The sequence below is a fragment of the Lycorma delicatula genome, chromosome 11 (genome assembly GCF_047948215.1).
Source record: "Lycorma delicatula isolate Av1 chromosome 11, ASM4794821v1, whole genome shotgun sequence".
NCBI classification, from domain to species: Eukaryota; Metazoa; Arthropoda; class Insecta; order Hemiptera; family Fulgoridae; genus Lycorma; species Lycorma delicatula.
In genome coordinates, this window is record NC_134465.1 from 66,858,530 (window position 1) to 66,875,552 (window position 17,023).

Here is a 17,023-nt window from a genome sequence, read left to right on the forward strand (position 1 = left end):
CAAAACAAAAATATTATTGGCGTAAAGTTTTATAATAAGTAGACCGATTAAATTAAATTTTTAAAAACAATATACGCATATGCTGGCAAAAGATACATCTACCATTGGCTGTACGTATTTATGTACATATTTTATTTTTCCTAGAGTACTTTTTCAACTCGTACTATTTGTGTTCATTTCTTCCTAAGATACTTTGTATTTTTGAATAATTACTCAATTATTGTAATTAAACAAAAAAATAAGCTTGGCGCGGAGAAACTAATCTTTGTACTAATGTTAACGAGCGAAATATGGTATATTTCGCCGCAGTTCACCGTTGTGCGAGTCACAAGGGGTACACCGATGGCTTGGCGAAGATTCTGAACGATCTCCCGGGCATCAAGAGTGCTGGTTGCTAACGCAAAGTCTTCCGCCTGGGGTTCACCACTCACAGGACCCAGTGTCGCACAGTTCATTGAAGCCAGGAACCTCTACAAGCTTAACACGGCAGAACCGCCACCTTTCTCTTCTGACTGTGGGAAAGTTACATCGACGTCACCTTGGTGACGGGCGGTCTGCTTAGGTGTACAAGTAGTTGGACTGTCTGGCCCAAGGCCAGGTTAGTGATCAAAGGTTTGTAACCTAAGGAGCCTGGATCAGGGCAGGCTGCGGCTTGTCTTTTTTTTAAATAGAAAATATAAATTTTTTTTACTATCATTAAATTACAAAGAACTCATTCTTTTATTGCAAACAGTGTAGCACTATTTTTAATGCTCTAATAACTTGTGATTTTTTCCAAGTCTTTATTTAATGTCTCATTTTCACATCATTGAAAACCTTTAATAATATTACAGAGCTCCTTAATTAATACTTTGACTTCTCTTTGTTAGTTTAATAAATTTAATTTCTCTTTTAGTGGATTTGATTTTTGTTTACTTGAATATATCTCAGACCAACTTACTTATATATTACCAGCTTATAGATGACGTGATTATATTTTTTTTAGAAAACTTTCATTTTTTACTTTTGTTGAATAATAAATACTTCATCAAATTAAGTAACTTATCAAAATAAATAATTACTTTGATAAATACAATTTTAAGCCCAAAAATCAACAGGGCTTAATGAAATCCATACTTAAAAAATCATTTTTTTTTAACTTTAATTTCATGATCAAAAATCTAATTGTATTAATGTAAATGAAATGCAAATTTAAAAAAAATACAGGTTATAAACAATTTTTCAGACTTCATCAATTCTTAATCTGTGGCTGTTTTTATAAATGTCACACGAGGTAGCTGTTCAGCAAAGAGGTCAATGAATTTACAATTTTTTTTTGTGATTATATTGCATAATTTTAATAATCAAAAATTTCATTTGGTTAACCAGCCATTAGTCAGGTTGTGAGAAAAAACCTCACCTTTTTATACGCCATTTCTGCTCTACTGGGAAAAGGATGAAACCGTCCTAGGAATTTTTCCAAAATTATAAGAGCTGTAGTCGTGGCAGTTAGTTGATGCTCATTCTTAAAACATTACTAAACTAGCAAGAGTAGTAGCAAAAGACAACAAAATAACTATGGAGTGCTGGAAACACTTTTGTCTGGATTCAATGATGCATGAAATCATAAATTTTACAAACCAGAAATTGTACTAAAATGAATATAAAATATTCAAGAGGTGTACAGGACTGTTATTTAACTAATGAAACAGAATTAGCTGTATCTTTAGGGTTAATGTATATCATTGGAGTTAAAAAAAGAATCGCATTGAATTAAATGATCTTTGAGCTGTAGATGTAACAGCAACTGAAATATTTACTGCCACTATGTTCCAGTGAAGATTTCGTTTGCTACCGCAAGCACTGAGATTTAATGATTACTCTATACACGTTGAATGAAAAAAGATTGATAATTTAGCCCCTATTCGTAATATTTTTGATGGATTTGTAAAAACATGTAGTGAAAGATACAGTGTAGGAAAAAGTGTCACGGTTGACGTGATGATGCAGGTCTTCAGAGGACGCTGTAAATTTAGTGTATATGAAGAGTAAACTGTGTCGATACAGAATAAAATCTATGCTACCGTAGACTGAAGAACCCTCTAGACAAATACATGGATATACAGGTCAACAACTTAAAGACAGCCCCCCTTTATCCGTATCAAATGTAGTCAAACTCTGTGTCAGTGAAATAGATGGTACAGGAAGAAATGCGACTATGGATAATTTTTTCACCTCTACACCTTTAGTAAACGATCTCTATGCCAATCACGGATTTACGATAATTGGGATTCTCTGCAAAGATAAACGGGAAATTCCAGGAGAGCTTCTCAACGTTTCAAAAAATCCCAGATGTTAATCTATATTTGCTTTATCAAATCCCCCAAATTATTGTTCCATAGTTTCTTGCATTCTGGATAAGAAAGAAAAGAAACTTGTTCTTGTACTTCCTATTCTCCATGGTATGAAAGTAGTGGACATGCTCTGAAACCCGAAATTATAACTTATTGTAATGTTACTAAAGGTGGATCACCGATCATCTAAAAACTGAATATTGTATATCATGAATCAGTCGGTTGTCGGTTGAAATGGCCGTTTACTATTTTTAATGGTATGCTAAATGTCAGTGCTATCAATGCTCTGATTATTTTCAAAACATACATGTGAATATAAGAAGAAAAAATGATTTTGAGGACCTTGGAAAAGTTAGTGAAAAATCAACTGCTGAAAAGAGTACAAATCAAAACACTGACTATTCCCGCAAAACAAAAAATTACATTGTAGACCTTGCCTACAATGTTTAAGATTAGCCTGCTGAACCTAACGATCAAAAGCCTCCAAAGTGCAAGTACTGCCCTAAAAGAAAGAACAGGTACACTAACAAGTGCAGAGCCCCTATTTATAAGGAGCCAGTATCTAGGGCAGTCTTTGTCTGCTTTGAATGTGTCAACAAAGACTGAATTAAAACAATTTATAAGAAATTATGTTAATTTTTTTTAAATATAAAGCAAAGCAAATTGTTTTATCTTTGTAATATGCAAACAATAAGTAAATATTGATTACATGTAACTTCTATCATACTATTTTTACATACCCCAATTTTTGTTTACCAGTGATGTTTCATTTGTCTAATATCTTATTCGCAATTATATCTTGCAAGAACTAAACATATCTGGGACAAAATAAATCATTTTTTTTTAATGTCAAATACAAGAAAAGTTCTCTACACACCTGACTAATGTCGTGTTAAGCGGGGGGAACCTAATCAGACCCAAATTTTTCTACGCTCTCTTCGGATATTGTGTCAAATTTGCTTCCGGTATTAAGTCACCCAAATCATAAAAAGATTATTTTCATGATTAATAATCATTAACCCCTTACCAGTTTTTGAAGAGATAACTTGTCATTAACTACCTTAATAAAAATTGCCCTTAAAGAAATAACTCATCATCCACTTTTTTGCTAGTAATTGCAAGTAATTTGTTATTATGAACTGATCTGCTTTATTCTTGATGAGTTACTGCAATGTGTGAGTCTAGTTCCATATTTATTCTAATTTAACACTCAAGCACTAGTAGCATATTGATTCTCTATTCTATCCTTCGTAACAGCTGATACCGTGCATTTGTTTTCATTGTTCCTGAGTTGAGTTGATGTTCGTTTTATTATTTCTTTGTGTTATTTGTTTTCTTTTATTGCGCTCTCTAATATATTTTCTGAAAAATCTCTAATATATATGTAAAAGTGGAGATTTGCCAGTTGAAGCACAAACTTCAATGAACTGAATTAATGAATTGTGAACTACCAGTCTCTATCACTTTATGATCTGGAACTGAACTGAATTATTCGAATCGATCAAAGGAATAATATTACAAACATAATAGAATTAAATTTACGTTAAATAAAAGACGAGGGTAAATCAAATATAAACGGGATTTTTGTTCCAGAGGATCAACGGTTGGTAGGACTGGGCCTGTGCTTCTAGTATGCTTGGGTGGAGTCATTATGAGTGGGGAGAGCCAGCCATTCCACACTTCCAACCAATTCGTCAGTAACGCTCACAATGTAGCAGCAATAGGTGCACCCTTCCACCGTGCAATGTATAATTATAAAATTTCTTGTTCATGAAGTTTAAGCGTTGGAAATTTTTCATATATTGACTGCACAGTTCAGGGACCAAAAATTGTCAAGGACTCGTGTGTTTGCCTGGCATAAAGAGTTCAAGGAAGAACGAAAACAAGTGGAAAATCAGGAACACGATCACCGTCCTCGGACCAGCATTACAGACAAAAACACTCGTGTGATTTGAGGCATTCTTGAAGACGATCAGGTTGAGAGTATCTGAAATTGCAGAACAGGTTGGAATAAGTTATGATGATGATGAATCATCACCATTAACTGGTAACAAACGGCGTGCTGTTTTGGTAAGTGAAATGGTGTGCTTCTCTAATATCTCTGGAAAGTCATCAGATTTTCAAAATTCAAACATGGACTTTGTTAGTATGTTGAAGGCTAACTTTTTACATTCATCAGGGTACACTGTCAATCTAACAAATTGACATGATTATTTGGAAATGTGTATATATATATATATATATAAAGTTTGTTTGTTTGTTATTGCATCACATGAGAACCAACTAAAAGAATTGCCCCAGAGTTGGCTCTGGATTCGCCTGGGCTGACCTGAGTCCAGAGGGTCCAGCTTCTGGCTAGACGGCCAGCTAGTACTTGATAAAATAAATAGCAACGAAATGTATTTCTGTGTATTACTGAACTCTTATCTGTCTATATATATAATATGAGAGAGATCTTTGACAACAATTTTGGCTGAAGGGAAGTTATGTCTAAACATCCATTTTTAAAAAGAAAATAATCTATCCCCAACTTTTTATTTATTCTTTTGAAGTATTTGACTGTACAGATTATAAACTGCTAATATTTCATTGATATTATATAAATTGGTGTCATTACTGAACATTAATCATTTTCCAGCAATTTTAATTCCACTATTATTCTATCACAAAATAACATTAATAGCATAAATAACATTAATGTACCTATCCGTAAACATATAATCAGAGAGACCTAAAATAACAATTTTTATATTGTATTATTTTTAATTATAAAGTAAATAGCAACCAAGTATTTTAGCTTATAACTCATATCTACTTATCCATATACATATGACAGAAATCTACAACCAACCCGTTTTACAAAAAATCAAACTGCTTTTTTCATTTACTATTTTGGTTAGATTGCATTAAAGTAATACATTAGATTGTACAGATTATAAAAATCTAAAAAATAAAATCACAAGAAGAAATCTTACTTACAAACATGCACGGCCCTGTCAGACAACAATGTAATAAAAAAAACAAAACAGAAAGATCAATCGTAAAAGAAAAGCTGTTAAAAACTTAACATTGTCATGAAAAAGTATTAAGTATTTCTGTATTAACAGAGGCCATTTGATTTTCACTAGTTTCTGGTTTTTCAAATTTTATTATTGTGTTTAGTTTAATTACTGCTTTTTTTATAAATAAATTGTATCAAATTTGTATATATAACACAGACCTGCAAAATTTGGGATGTAGAGGAATGTTTTTTAACTACTGACAGACAATTAATTCCTAAGTATTTTTTTAACACTGAATCCAAAAATAATCTTCATTTTTTCTATCATGTCAGAATTTTTCACAAATCGCAAATTTCAAAATTTGTAAAAAGTTGAAAATGTGATACTATAAAATAGGCATAAAACATTATTTTTTTATTAAAAAATAAAAAAAACATATTCATTTTTTTGGCCTTTACTATGCATTCTTATAGCTAAACAGATTAGTTAAACTGAAGATAGCTAAACTGAAGAGAATGGTTGGGGGGGGGGGGGTTGAAAATAACAAGACAGTGGAAGAAGAGCTTGGTCAACAGGTTGCGATAACACTTAACAAGATGTAATACTTTATTGGCAGCTATCCGCCACTGCTGTTTTTGTCAGTGGAAAATATGTTTCCAGACCATAAGCAAATGAACTGAACCGTCTCAAGCTTTTAAATATTTAGCCTAATTTTATAAAATCAAGATGAAATTATATTTAACACTTTCAGCGCCAGGCATATATGGCAGTGTTATTGCAGTAGCCCACGATAGATTTCCCATTTTCTTTTCACCAGACCATGTGTATCAATGATATACCCGATCACAGTTTCACCCCAGGCTGTGTGTATCATATTGTCTCACATGTGTTGTCCAAGTTGAGAAGGTTGTGTATCAATATTTTGCACGCTAGCAGTGATTTGTGTGGGTTAATATGTAGGCCTGGGCCGGGGTAAAAGTTTTATGCCTTTGGGTTGTAAGATTTAACACATCGGTAGCCCTGTCAGCTACACAAGATCAGCTGACTTTTCGAGTCCATGTGTTTAGCATCGCTAGTAAAATTTTGTGGTTATGATTGTTGTTTTGTAGCTTGTGTTGCTGTTAATGAAAATAATCGATAATGAATTCTCAAGACATTATGGACTTCTTAAAATAATAATGGTGGTAGTGACTCGAGTAAATTTGCCGATATCTCAGACTCTGATGACCTAATATTTGATATTAACAATGCTGAAAGCGAGTCTTGTGATTTAGATAGTGAATGTGATGTTTTTGAACAATTTGAACTTCCTGAAAGAGATGTTAGCAACTCTTCTAATTTTCAATCTAAAACCTCAAAATAATACACAGGAACCACCAAATATAATTCCAGCTGACCGTCAACTTGTACAAATTAATAAAACAGGAAGGTGTGTATTGTGTTATGCACATTTTGCTAAAATATTTGATAGAAATACTGCTGCTAAGAAGACACGCAAGTTACTCTTAAGTGTTTATCTTGTGAGGAAAAATTTATGTGTATACAGTGTTTTTTTAAAATCCATAAGTGTATAAAGAAGCGGTGAACTTCACATTGTAAATACCATAAATAATAGACTAAAGTAACACTTATACTTTAGAATAGTTAGGTTTACAGCATTTCTTAATAATTTGTATTTTTTTATAGCAGCAGTCTACTGCCAATTATAGTAGAAACAATAACTAATAAAGTAACTTCTAAGCGCTTTAGGGTAACTTATAATTTGTATTTTTCAGAGAATCAGTCGACTACCAGTCATAAACAGTGAAAATAATAGTTTGAAGTAAAATACTGTATGTTACGTTTTGTTGATACATCATGGTACATTGATAGGCCTATAATATTGCTTGTTATTTAATAATTTGTAATCCTAATAATTTGTTTTTCTTGAGAAGCAGTGAACTTTAGACTATAAACGGTGAAAGTAATAGAATAAAAAAACTTAAAACTTTAGGATAGTTGGCCTTTGTCATTCGTCGTATCATTAATTAGTCGTATCGGTTTTTGTATTTTTACATTAGGGAAGAATATTAAACATAATGGTATTGTAGAAACCAGTATGCATATGTTCTTAAATTTACAAGTACCCTGCTATATTTGTGGACCGTTTACCAATTTTTTTCCATAGACCGCAGGTATATATTTTATACACGCATTAAAACTGAACTTAAATTGATTAAAATGCAATTTTAAGTACATCAAACTATTTAACTTACATCAATATTGCTTGTTTTTGAAAAAAATTTGCTTAGGCCCAAGGTAAATTTTTTAAGATTATGAATTGGTCTGGTGAACTGGGTCTCATTTGTATAATATGTATACACATGGTCCAGATAAAAGTCTTACTGTGAATAATAACTATACACATGGCGCTGAAAGTGTTAAAAAACAATGACGTGTATTTAATCGGTTAAATGCCGAATGATGTATAAGAACAGCGGGACAACACTTTTAACACTTCTTCCGATGTGAATCGGACATAATAAACCTTTCTTTATTAACTATTTTCTAATTACTAAATAAAGACACAGAATTTTAGTCCACCCGGTATAAGATACCCGTCTCAGAATTGTTTCATACCGACAAGATGTATTTTTTACACGCTTAATAACACATTTCAGCTCCATTTCTATGTTGCTTGCACGTACTGCTTGTAATTTCACGTAAAAAAATGTTACATCGCGTCGAATATTATATTCACCATTCCTGATACTGAGTATATGTATATAAAATTTGACTACAAAGAATGACCAAAAACCACATTTCTGAAAACAATCTTTAGATTCGACACGAGCGAATTTTAAAAAGCTATACATTTTCAGTGGCGTACACTTAATGTTCTACAATAATTAACTTAAGATTATAACAGGTAGTTGTTTTATTTTTTTAATTATTAGGTCTATTATTGTGAAAAAATTATTACTTAATTTGATACTAATTTACAATACTAGAATTAACTATAAATAAAAACAATTAATATTTCATCGAATCAAACGTAAAAATAGACACGATGTAACTCTATCTACATGTTCAGTCCAAAATAATAAGTTTTGCTTCTGGATACGACATTTTAAACAAAATCATGTCTTTAACAATTTTTGGAGTTTCTACAATTTTTTTGTTATTGGCCTTAGCAACCATAATGATATCTTTTACCTCTTGTGTAAACTGTAAAATAAAAAAATACATATAATAATTACAAAAAAAATCACATATGAACAAACCAAAACAGCAAGCTTAATATCTGGTGAGCAACTTAAAATCTAACCAACAAATTGTATTTTTTTTTTTTTAGTTGATCCATTTTTTTTTTTTAAGATTAAAAAGGTTTGATTTTTGCTATTAAATTAAGTTGGAAGTTTATATATAATAAACATGTAAATTTTTGTAAATTATTTATTTAATTAAAGTTACATTTTTTAGTAGACATAAGATTTTATGAATGAAATGAAAAAATGAAAACGTAAATTAAATTCTGTATTTGCATTAGCAAAGGTTTACATATCTAACATTATTATTACAAAATATCTTTGAAGTGAGCACCACCCTGCGCAGCAATGCAAAAAAGTGCACTGGTGCACAAAAACTCCATCAACAGTGGCGGGGGATTCAATTCATAAAACTTACCCTTCAAATTACCTTGAAGGAAAAATTCATAACTAGACAAATTTGGGAACATGGAGGCCATTGGACTCCAATGTGAATCATTTGAGAAACATTGTTCTATCTTATCGCAAGAAGCAATACTTGTCTTCATGATCTATTCAACTTAGCAGAATTCTTTAAAATTTGTACAGTAAATTTGTGTACTAACAGTTCGGTCAAAAAGTATTGGCCCCACTACACGATTATCAGAAACCGCACACCATACACTGATGTTTTTCATCACGAAGTAGATACTCAAACATCTAGAGAGGATTTTCAATCATCCAATATTTGGTATAGTGCAAGATAACATGTCCACATAATGAAATCATGCCTCATCTGACATGAAATATAGCATCTGGTCTATCAGTCCATTGAGAATTACTTTGGAAAGCCAATCACAATAATGCAGACATTTTAATTTGTCTGTTCTCTTAAGTTATTACACAATTTGAATTAAAATTTAAAGCATGATGAACTTGATGCAAGATGTGTATGTACGTCACACCACCTTGTTGTGAACATTTACGTATAATTTTGAGACTGGCAAATATTCTTTGAATATCAATTATGGCTTCTGGAGTCTAAATGGAAGTTGCCTATTTCATTTTATGTTTGAAACTGATCCCATTGGATGCTAATTTTTAACCAAATCATATATACTACTCTTTGCTGGGATATAGGTATTCGGAAATTTTTCCATGAATATTTTATGTGTTTCTTGAAAGGATCCAGAACACACATTAGCTTCCAATATAGCAACCCTTTCCTCGATCAATTAAGGCATTTTAGAAAAACACAACTGAAAAGAATGAAACACTACAGCACAGAAGCACAAACAATTTACTATTGACAATAGGTGTGAAGAGTAGTAACATACACAACCAATAGTGGTGCTAGTAATACACATTAGCTTCCAATATAGCAACCCTTTCCTCAATCAATTAAGGCATTTTAGAAAAACACAACTGAAAAGAATGAAACACTACAGCACAGAAGCACAAACAATTTACTATTGACAATAGGGGAGAAGAGTAGTAAAATACACAACCAATAGTGGTGCTAGTAATAGTAGTATTCAGATAACTGTGGTTCAAGCTGGTTCAGGTCATTTTTAAGTTGCTCACCAAGTACAAACTTATTAATTTACATAATAAACTTTTAAAACACATTATCATCATCCTCATCAGTTATAAAGCATCAAATGACTAGGAAAAAGGCATGCCTATGGTCAGCTACAAAAATTTAACATGGTTTATGTTTCATTACACATGATTTTGTTAAATGTTTTTGCCGATTGTAACTAAATAACGTTCATGAATTGTAGCGTACTAAAACAAAAACTTTTACAATGAACAGCTTCCTAAACATTTTTAGATGTTTCTTGAGTTATTTTTTAATTTAACACAGCTTTAACCCCAATGTTTTCCTGTGTTTTCCAAAATACAAATACAATTTTAAATAAAGTGTTTGTATCAAGAAGTATAAATTGTTCGGAAGAATAAACTGTTCAAACTAATGAATTGCTTGTGCGCTGTGCACTGCCATTGGCCTGCTTTGTGCTAGTAGCAGCTAAAATAAAAATTTGAACACAAAACAAACAAACCCATTTTTTATGGGAAAGATACATTATTATCATTTAAAAACTACATTATACCATTTAAAAACTCTGATGGTTCTCAAGATCAATTAAATAAAATATTTATTATATAGTTATATAGCTGGCTATTAAAACATGTTTGACAGTTTAATAATTTATACTATTCAAATTTTACCAGTTTATTCTTAACTTTATTTACATGCTTACGATCATATAAATATTATACATTCATTTTTTATATTAAATTTTTTTTCTTTATTTGTTATTTCATATCTGCATCTAATAAGATTGTCAGCGAAATTTGAAATAATTCTTTCATTTACTTTTGTATATTCTTAAATGTTTTTAGAAAAAAATCTGTTTGAACTATTTATTACCATTGGGTTAGTCTAGTGGTAAAATAGTTATCACAAATCAGCTGAGTTTCAAAGTCAAGGGGTTCTGAGTTCCGTCCTAGTAAACTTAAAGTTAGTTTTATACAGATCTGAATACTACACTGTAGTATTACTACTACACACTACACTATAGCAAATACTACAAGCTTAGAATACTACAGAGTGGATACTGTAAATTTTGGTGGTTGGAGTTCCATTAATTACACAACTCAGGAATCTAAAAAAGACTGCACACCTCATTTACATGTCATACACATCATCCTCATCTCATAGGGCTACGGGATTGCTTAATCTTTACAGGTTAACAGATTGCAACATAAATATTAGAAAAAAGAATAAAAAAAAAGGATTTATTTTTTTTACTGATGAATATTTATTTATTTCCCTTATTGGAATGAATTCTTTAAATTCTGTTACTATTAAATTCATCATGTGATGTACTTTTTATGAGTTATTTTATTAAATTATTTATTTTATTAATATAGTTACATATACAGGTGATTCAAAGAAATGGAAAATTTTGAAAGTTGTGTTGGTAGCCGTGGGTGATTGGTACCACTTGATAAGTGGCGCCAGCCTCTCTAACCTAACCTGCCATTTAGCTGTCATGGATCCTTGGAGTGGTCGCAACGTGCATTTGCTATCAAAGCGTTTTACAAAAACAATGACAGTGTGGAGGGAGTACGTAGAGAGAGAATTTCGTCGTCATTTTAATCTGGGACGGCACAACCGTGTTCCATCAGCACATGCAATTAAAACATGGATATCTAATTTTAAGGAAACCGGTTCGGCAATGAAAAAGAAACCTCCAGGCTGTGAGCGAACCGTCCGTACACCACAGAATGTTCAAGCTTTACAAGATGCTGTCACACGAAGTCCACATCGGCCAATCCATCATCTCTCAGCATCTTTACAATTGCATAGTTCAAGTGTTCGAAGAATGTTAGTGAAGGACTTGCAATACCATCTGTACAAGTTGCAGATCGTCCAGGAACTGAAACCGAACGATGCAGTTATGCGAGCACAATTCTGTAATGTAATGCTTCAGAAGATAAATGATAACGAAAAGTTTGTTCACGAACTGTGGATGTCACACAAAGCGCATTTCCACCTCAGTGGATTTGTTAACAAGCAAAATTTCAGATACTGGGCACAAGAAAATCCTACGCAACTACACCAGCGTCGGTTGCACAGCCATAAAGTGACCGTGTGGTGTGCTATGTCATCTTACAGTGTTATAGGCCCTTATTTTTTTGAGTTTGACAACGGTCTTCGATTACAGTGACGTCAGCTCGTTACGTAACCGTGCTTGAAACCTTTGTTGTGGAACAACAAAAGAGATTTCCACCGATTCTTAACACAGGCTGGTTTCAACAAGACGGAGCAACATCACATACTGCACGAATATTGATGGCAGCTGTACGCCGATTGTTTGGACAACGTGTCATTTCACAAAATGGTGACATTAGATGGCCTCCCAGATCGCCTGATCTCTCAGCTTGCGATTACATTTTGTGGGGGTCACCATAAAAGCAAAGCGTTCCACAGTAGACCTGCTACAACGGAAGAACTGAAGGCAAAGATTGGAAAAGCAATTGCGGAAATTCCAGTTGAGATGTTACATCAAACCATGAACAATTTAACGAAGAGACTTCGTGAGTGTTTACGTAGAAGAGGAGGTCATCTGGAAGATGTCATCTTTAAAAAATAAACTAAAATGTATGAATCCTAAAATGGCAACATTTTTCATTAACGTTATTTAATTTTTTTAATTTCCCGTTTCTTTGAATCATCCTGTATTATATTTCTTACTGTTTATGTTGGAACTAATGAAATCTTTTTTCTATTATCTTTAATGAATTATTATTCTCTAAAAAAAAAAATGCAACACCCTTAATTTTCATTAATTCTTGTATGCTACTTAAATATATTATAGATTTTAAAAATAGGTATACTTTATTTATATAAAATTATTAAAAAACCCAATCATGATCACACCTAATTAACAGCATGATCAATGTAAACTTTTACTAACCGATTTAATAAGTCCTTTATGCAAATAGGTAACTTTATATTGAATTTGGTGTGTTTATAGTTACTTTTTGTTAATAGTCATTGATCGCAACACATTGGAAAACAATGTTATATTTACTTAACATTCAAAATTATTGCAAATGGAAAGAGAAAGGTTACATATCATTTTGAAGAACAATGAAAAACAAAACTTTTAACAAAAAATTTTCAATCTATGACTAATCAAAATGGCAGCCTCTTACTTTTTTCACAGCTGTTTTTAAAAATGATCTACAATATCCCTTAAATAACTATACAACTGTGAAAAACTAAACAAAAATAAATGATATAAAGAGAGTTGCAACCTTTTACCTTTCCTTTTAAGAATTTTTGACTTCTCTCAAATGGGGGGTTTCTTGGGTTTTACGGGAAGCATTTTCTAAATTTCCATTTTTCTATGTTTAATGGTTGAAAAGTTGTTTAAGGATTACAATACTTTAGTAACACTAAATAAATATCAAAATTATATAATTCATAATATTACATACCAATAAATTTCCATTTTCAACATCCATTATAGTTGGAAACTTATTAACAATAAATATATTTATATTATCTTTTGAATTATCAGATCCAGCAGAATCACTTTTCTGTTTTTCACCAGTACTTTTCTTTTTCCTTGGTTTCTTTTTTTTTGCAGCATTTGGATCTGAAACAAAAACAAAAAACAGCAATTTTTTATATGTAAAATAATAGAAAGATATTGTTTAAAAAGCAAACATAATCTCAATAGTAAAGAGGTACTGGTACACATTTAATACTAGAATACAATGTAGCCTAAAACTGAAATAAAATAGCATTCAAAATATTCTCTCCTAAGAAAAAAATTCTAAATTGGTACTAGGTCTTGCATTTTGCTAAAGGTTTAAAACAGGACTAAAAGAAAAAAAAATTTGGCTGCTAGTGTACATAGCGTAATTTTTTTCAAGAAAAACATTTTCCTTAATGAACATTTGGAAATTGCTAAGAATTTCAGAACTGCAAGATAAAAAAGTGTAATATATTTTTAAAGAAAAAAAAAGATAACCATTAATAATAAGTTAACGGTTAATAAATATCATTAAAATATAATTTAAAATTGTGTAAATATTATTTGTGTCAATTATGTATAAATATTCTAATTCTATTATTGAATTTTAAATTACTTAACATTTTTTATATAGATTAAAAACATTTCTCATGTAAGAAAATTGATTTGGCTTCACTGTTTCATTTAAATAAAGTGACAGTAAAAAGAATTTGAAGGTATCTTCCAGTAATATACTTAGAATTAAAAATTTTCATGTAAAATGACAACAGAAAAATAACAGTTTTTCTGCACTGTAACTTGTAGTTTACTTTTCTGTGATATAATCAGAAATTCAGCATACACAAATTCACAGTATACAAACTGTGAATATTACTTTTAGTTCAATTATATCACTATCATTTACACGTGAAGAACAGGTCATTTTGTACTAATAAATATCACTTAAAATACCTAATTGTCATATCAATAATATTGTAAAACACTAGTAAGTAATTCAAATAATGACACAAAGATCATTTACTCAATAAAAAGATTATTAAAAATAGATTATAGTAAACAACTCTTGTTATTTCTTATTTAAGTATGGTCACATCTACAGACACAAACAATCGGAAATAAAAATATAACTGAAAATTACACAAAAATAATAGTAAAATTATGAAAATAAAATAAAACAATAAATAACACAAAGAAATAATAAAATTAACATATATGCAACTTTGAGGAACAATCAAACCAAAACAAATGCATGGTAACAGCTGTTCAGAGGTAATGAAACAAAACATATAGAATAGAGAACCGATAGACTACTACTGCTTCAATGTTAAATTAGAGTAAAAATGGAACTAGATTCGACTTACATGGCATACATTTTGGGTATGAAACTAGTAGCAACAAAATTGATAACAAAACTATTAAATTTTCAAACACAGAATAATTGTTAGTTGACATTGCCAATGACTAAATTACTAAAATGTATAAAAAACAAAAAACAAGGCAAATGTTAAGGTATTCCATACTGTTTTTACAAATGTAACACTTTCATCCATTGTAAAGTCTTACTTCAAGTTTGTATGGTTAACAAATATGATTAATTGGTAGTTTTATGTCGATTGCGTGAAGCAATCTAAAGATAATGACCACAAATGTAGGCAAACAATTCTTGGATTTTGCACTATGATAATGCCCCAGCTCATACTTCACTATTTATTTATGAATATTTATCTAAAAATAATACCATACTGATGCTGCTGTCTTCTTATTTTCCAGATATGACACCCTATCATGTTTTCTTGTTCCCAATGAATAAGAGAACAAGAAAAGACAATGATTTGAGTTAAGAGATGAAATAAAGAAAAAAGTTTCTAAATAAACTAAAAGTTATATAAAATAATGCTCTCCACAAATGTTTTGAATAGGTAATAATAATATTATCATTTTCTTCGGTGAATTCTATAATTTTCAAATTAGTTTTTAAGTCAGTAATGGAATTTTTATTCAATATTAGATGGTCAGTAACATTAGAAAATCCTACTTTATTGTTTTCATAATATCTAAAATGTTCTACAAATTTTGCTCTAAATTATTTATCTATTAGTTTTCCCAGTATAAATTTTATCAAGTCATTTCATATTATTTTATAGATACAACATAAAATATTAATATTATAATTATCATTATGGTTTTTTAAATGTCTTATTATATGATTATTTGGCTTCAAACAATTCTTTTATGAATCACACAAGAAAATTGTAATAATAATAAAAAATTGGCCATTTTAGAAAAATACCATATATATACAAATAAAAATGGAAACTCAGCTTGACCAATCTGCAGACAGAGTTTGATAATGATTCTCTTATCAAAGCTGCTAGAAGTAGCAGCACTTTTTTCAATGTCAGGTAGAATTTATATTAATGCTGTGCTGTATTCAGTGGTTAGCCACAAACATGTATAATAAGTTAAAAGAATTTTTAATTTTTTAATTATTCGACTACATATATGTATTACATATAACAATATTTTAATGTATGAAGTTTTTAAAAAGATTTTAAAAATATAAAATTTTAATTTTAACCACCTGATGAGGAACTCCTCAAAAGCGCTATTGGTGTGTAGATGAAAAAAGAAAAATAATAACATAAAGTAAGAAATCTTATTTGATTCTGCGGTGGATTGTGTTGAATTTTGTTTTATATATATATTTCTAAAGCCGATCCTTTCAAGAATTATATTCCTCTGCGGTATACAAGGTTGATTGGATTAATATAATATATATATATTTTAATAAAAGTATACCTGACGAATCTTCTTTCTCAGCACTTCCAGCAGTATCAGGCTTTTCTTGACCAATTTCAGGTTTTTTCTGATTTAATGGAGTTTCACCCTTTGATTCTAAACAAATTAAACATTTTTAATTTAATCTAATTTAAATTTAACTCAGTGGATGACTATAAAAATACAAAAAATATGGATAAAACAGATTTTCTTTCAAAATTAGAAAGATTAAAAATAATCAAATATCATTTTTTTACAATCTCGTTTGCATAATTTTTATATATTGAACTATTTATTTAACACAATGTCAACTATTATCTACAACATTAATTTTGCCTTTGACAAGAAAAAATAATAATATTCACTACAATTAAAAATCATAAAATAGGCAAAACTTTTTTAGCTACTTTTCAAAGGCAGGCATTCACTTCGCTTTCTCTGAAAACAAAGCTACTAAATTTTGTTTAATTTGCATCCCATTCAAAAGATATCATTTGTAACATATAGTGTCAAGGAAACTAGCTTACTATACTTTCAAATTTGATTACCAAGCAAAAGATACTTGTAAAAAAATGACCTCCCTTTATGAGGACTAATGACCACTTTGTAATTTCTCCATTGGAAACATT

At 30.4% G+C, this 17,023-nt stretch overlaps 1 protein-coding gene across 9 annotated transcripts in view; it reads right to left on the reverse strand.

Annotated features, from left to right (window-relative positions):
* Positions 1–4,960: 4,960 nt before the first annotated feature.
* LOC142332080 (uncharacterized) overlaps positions 4,961–17,023 on the reverse strand; it is a 127,466-nt gene continuing 115,403 nt past the window's right edge. For all 9 annotated transcript variants that reach the window (XM_075378276.1, XM_075378277.1, XM_075378273.1 and 6 more), the window contains 3 exons: positions 16,416–16,511; positions 13,576–13,736; positions 4,961–8,542 (listed from right to left, as the gene is read on the reverse strand). In XM_075378276.1, the coding sequence (XP_075234391.1) occupies positions 8,405–8,542; positions 13,576–13,736; positions 16,416–16,511 (395 nt within the window). In that variant the 3' untranslated portion in view covers positions 4,961–8,404. The remainder of the gene's footprint in view (positions 8,543–13,575; positions 13,737–16,415; positions 16,512–17,023) is intronic.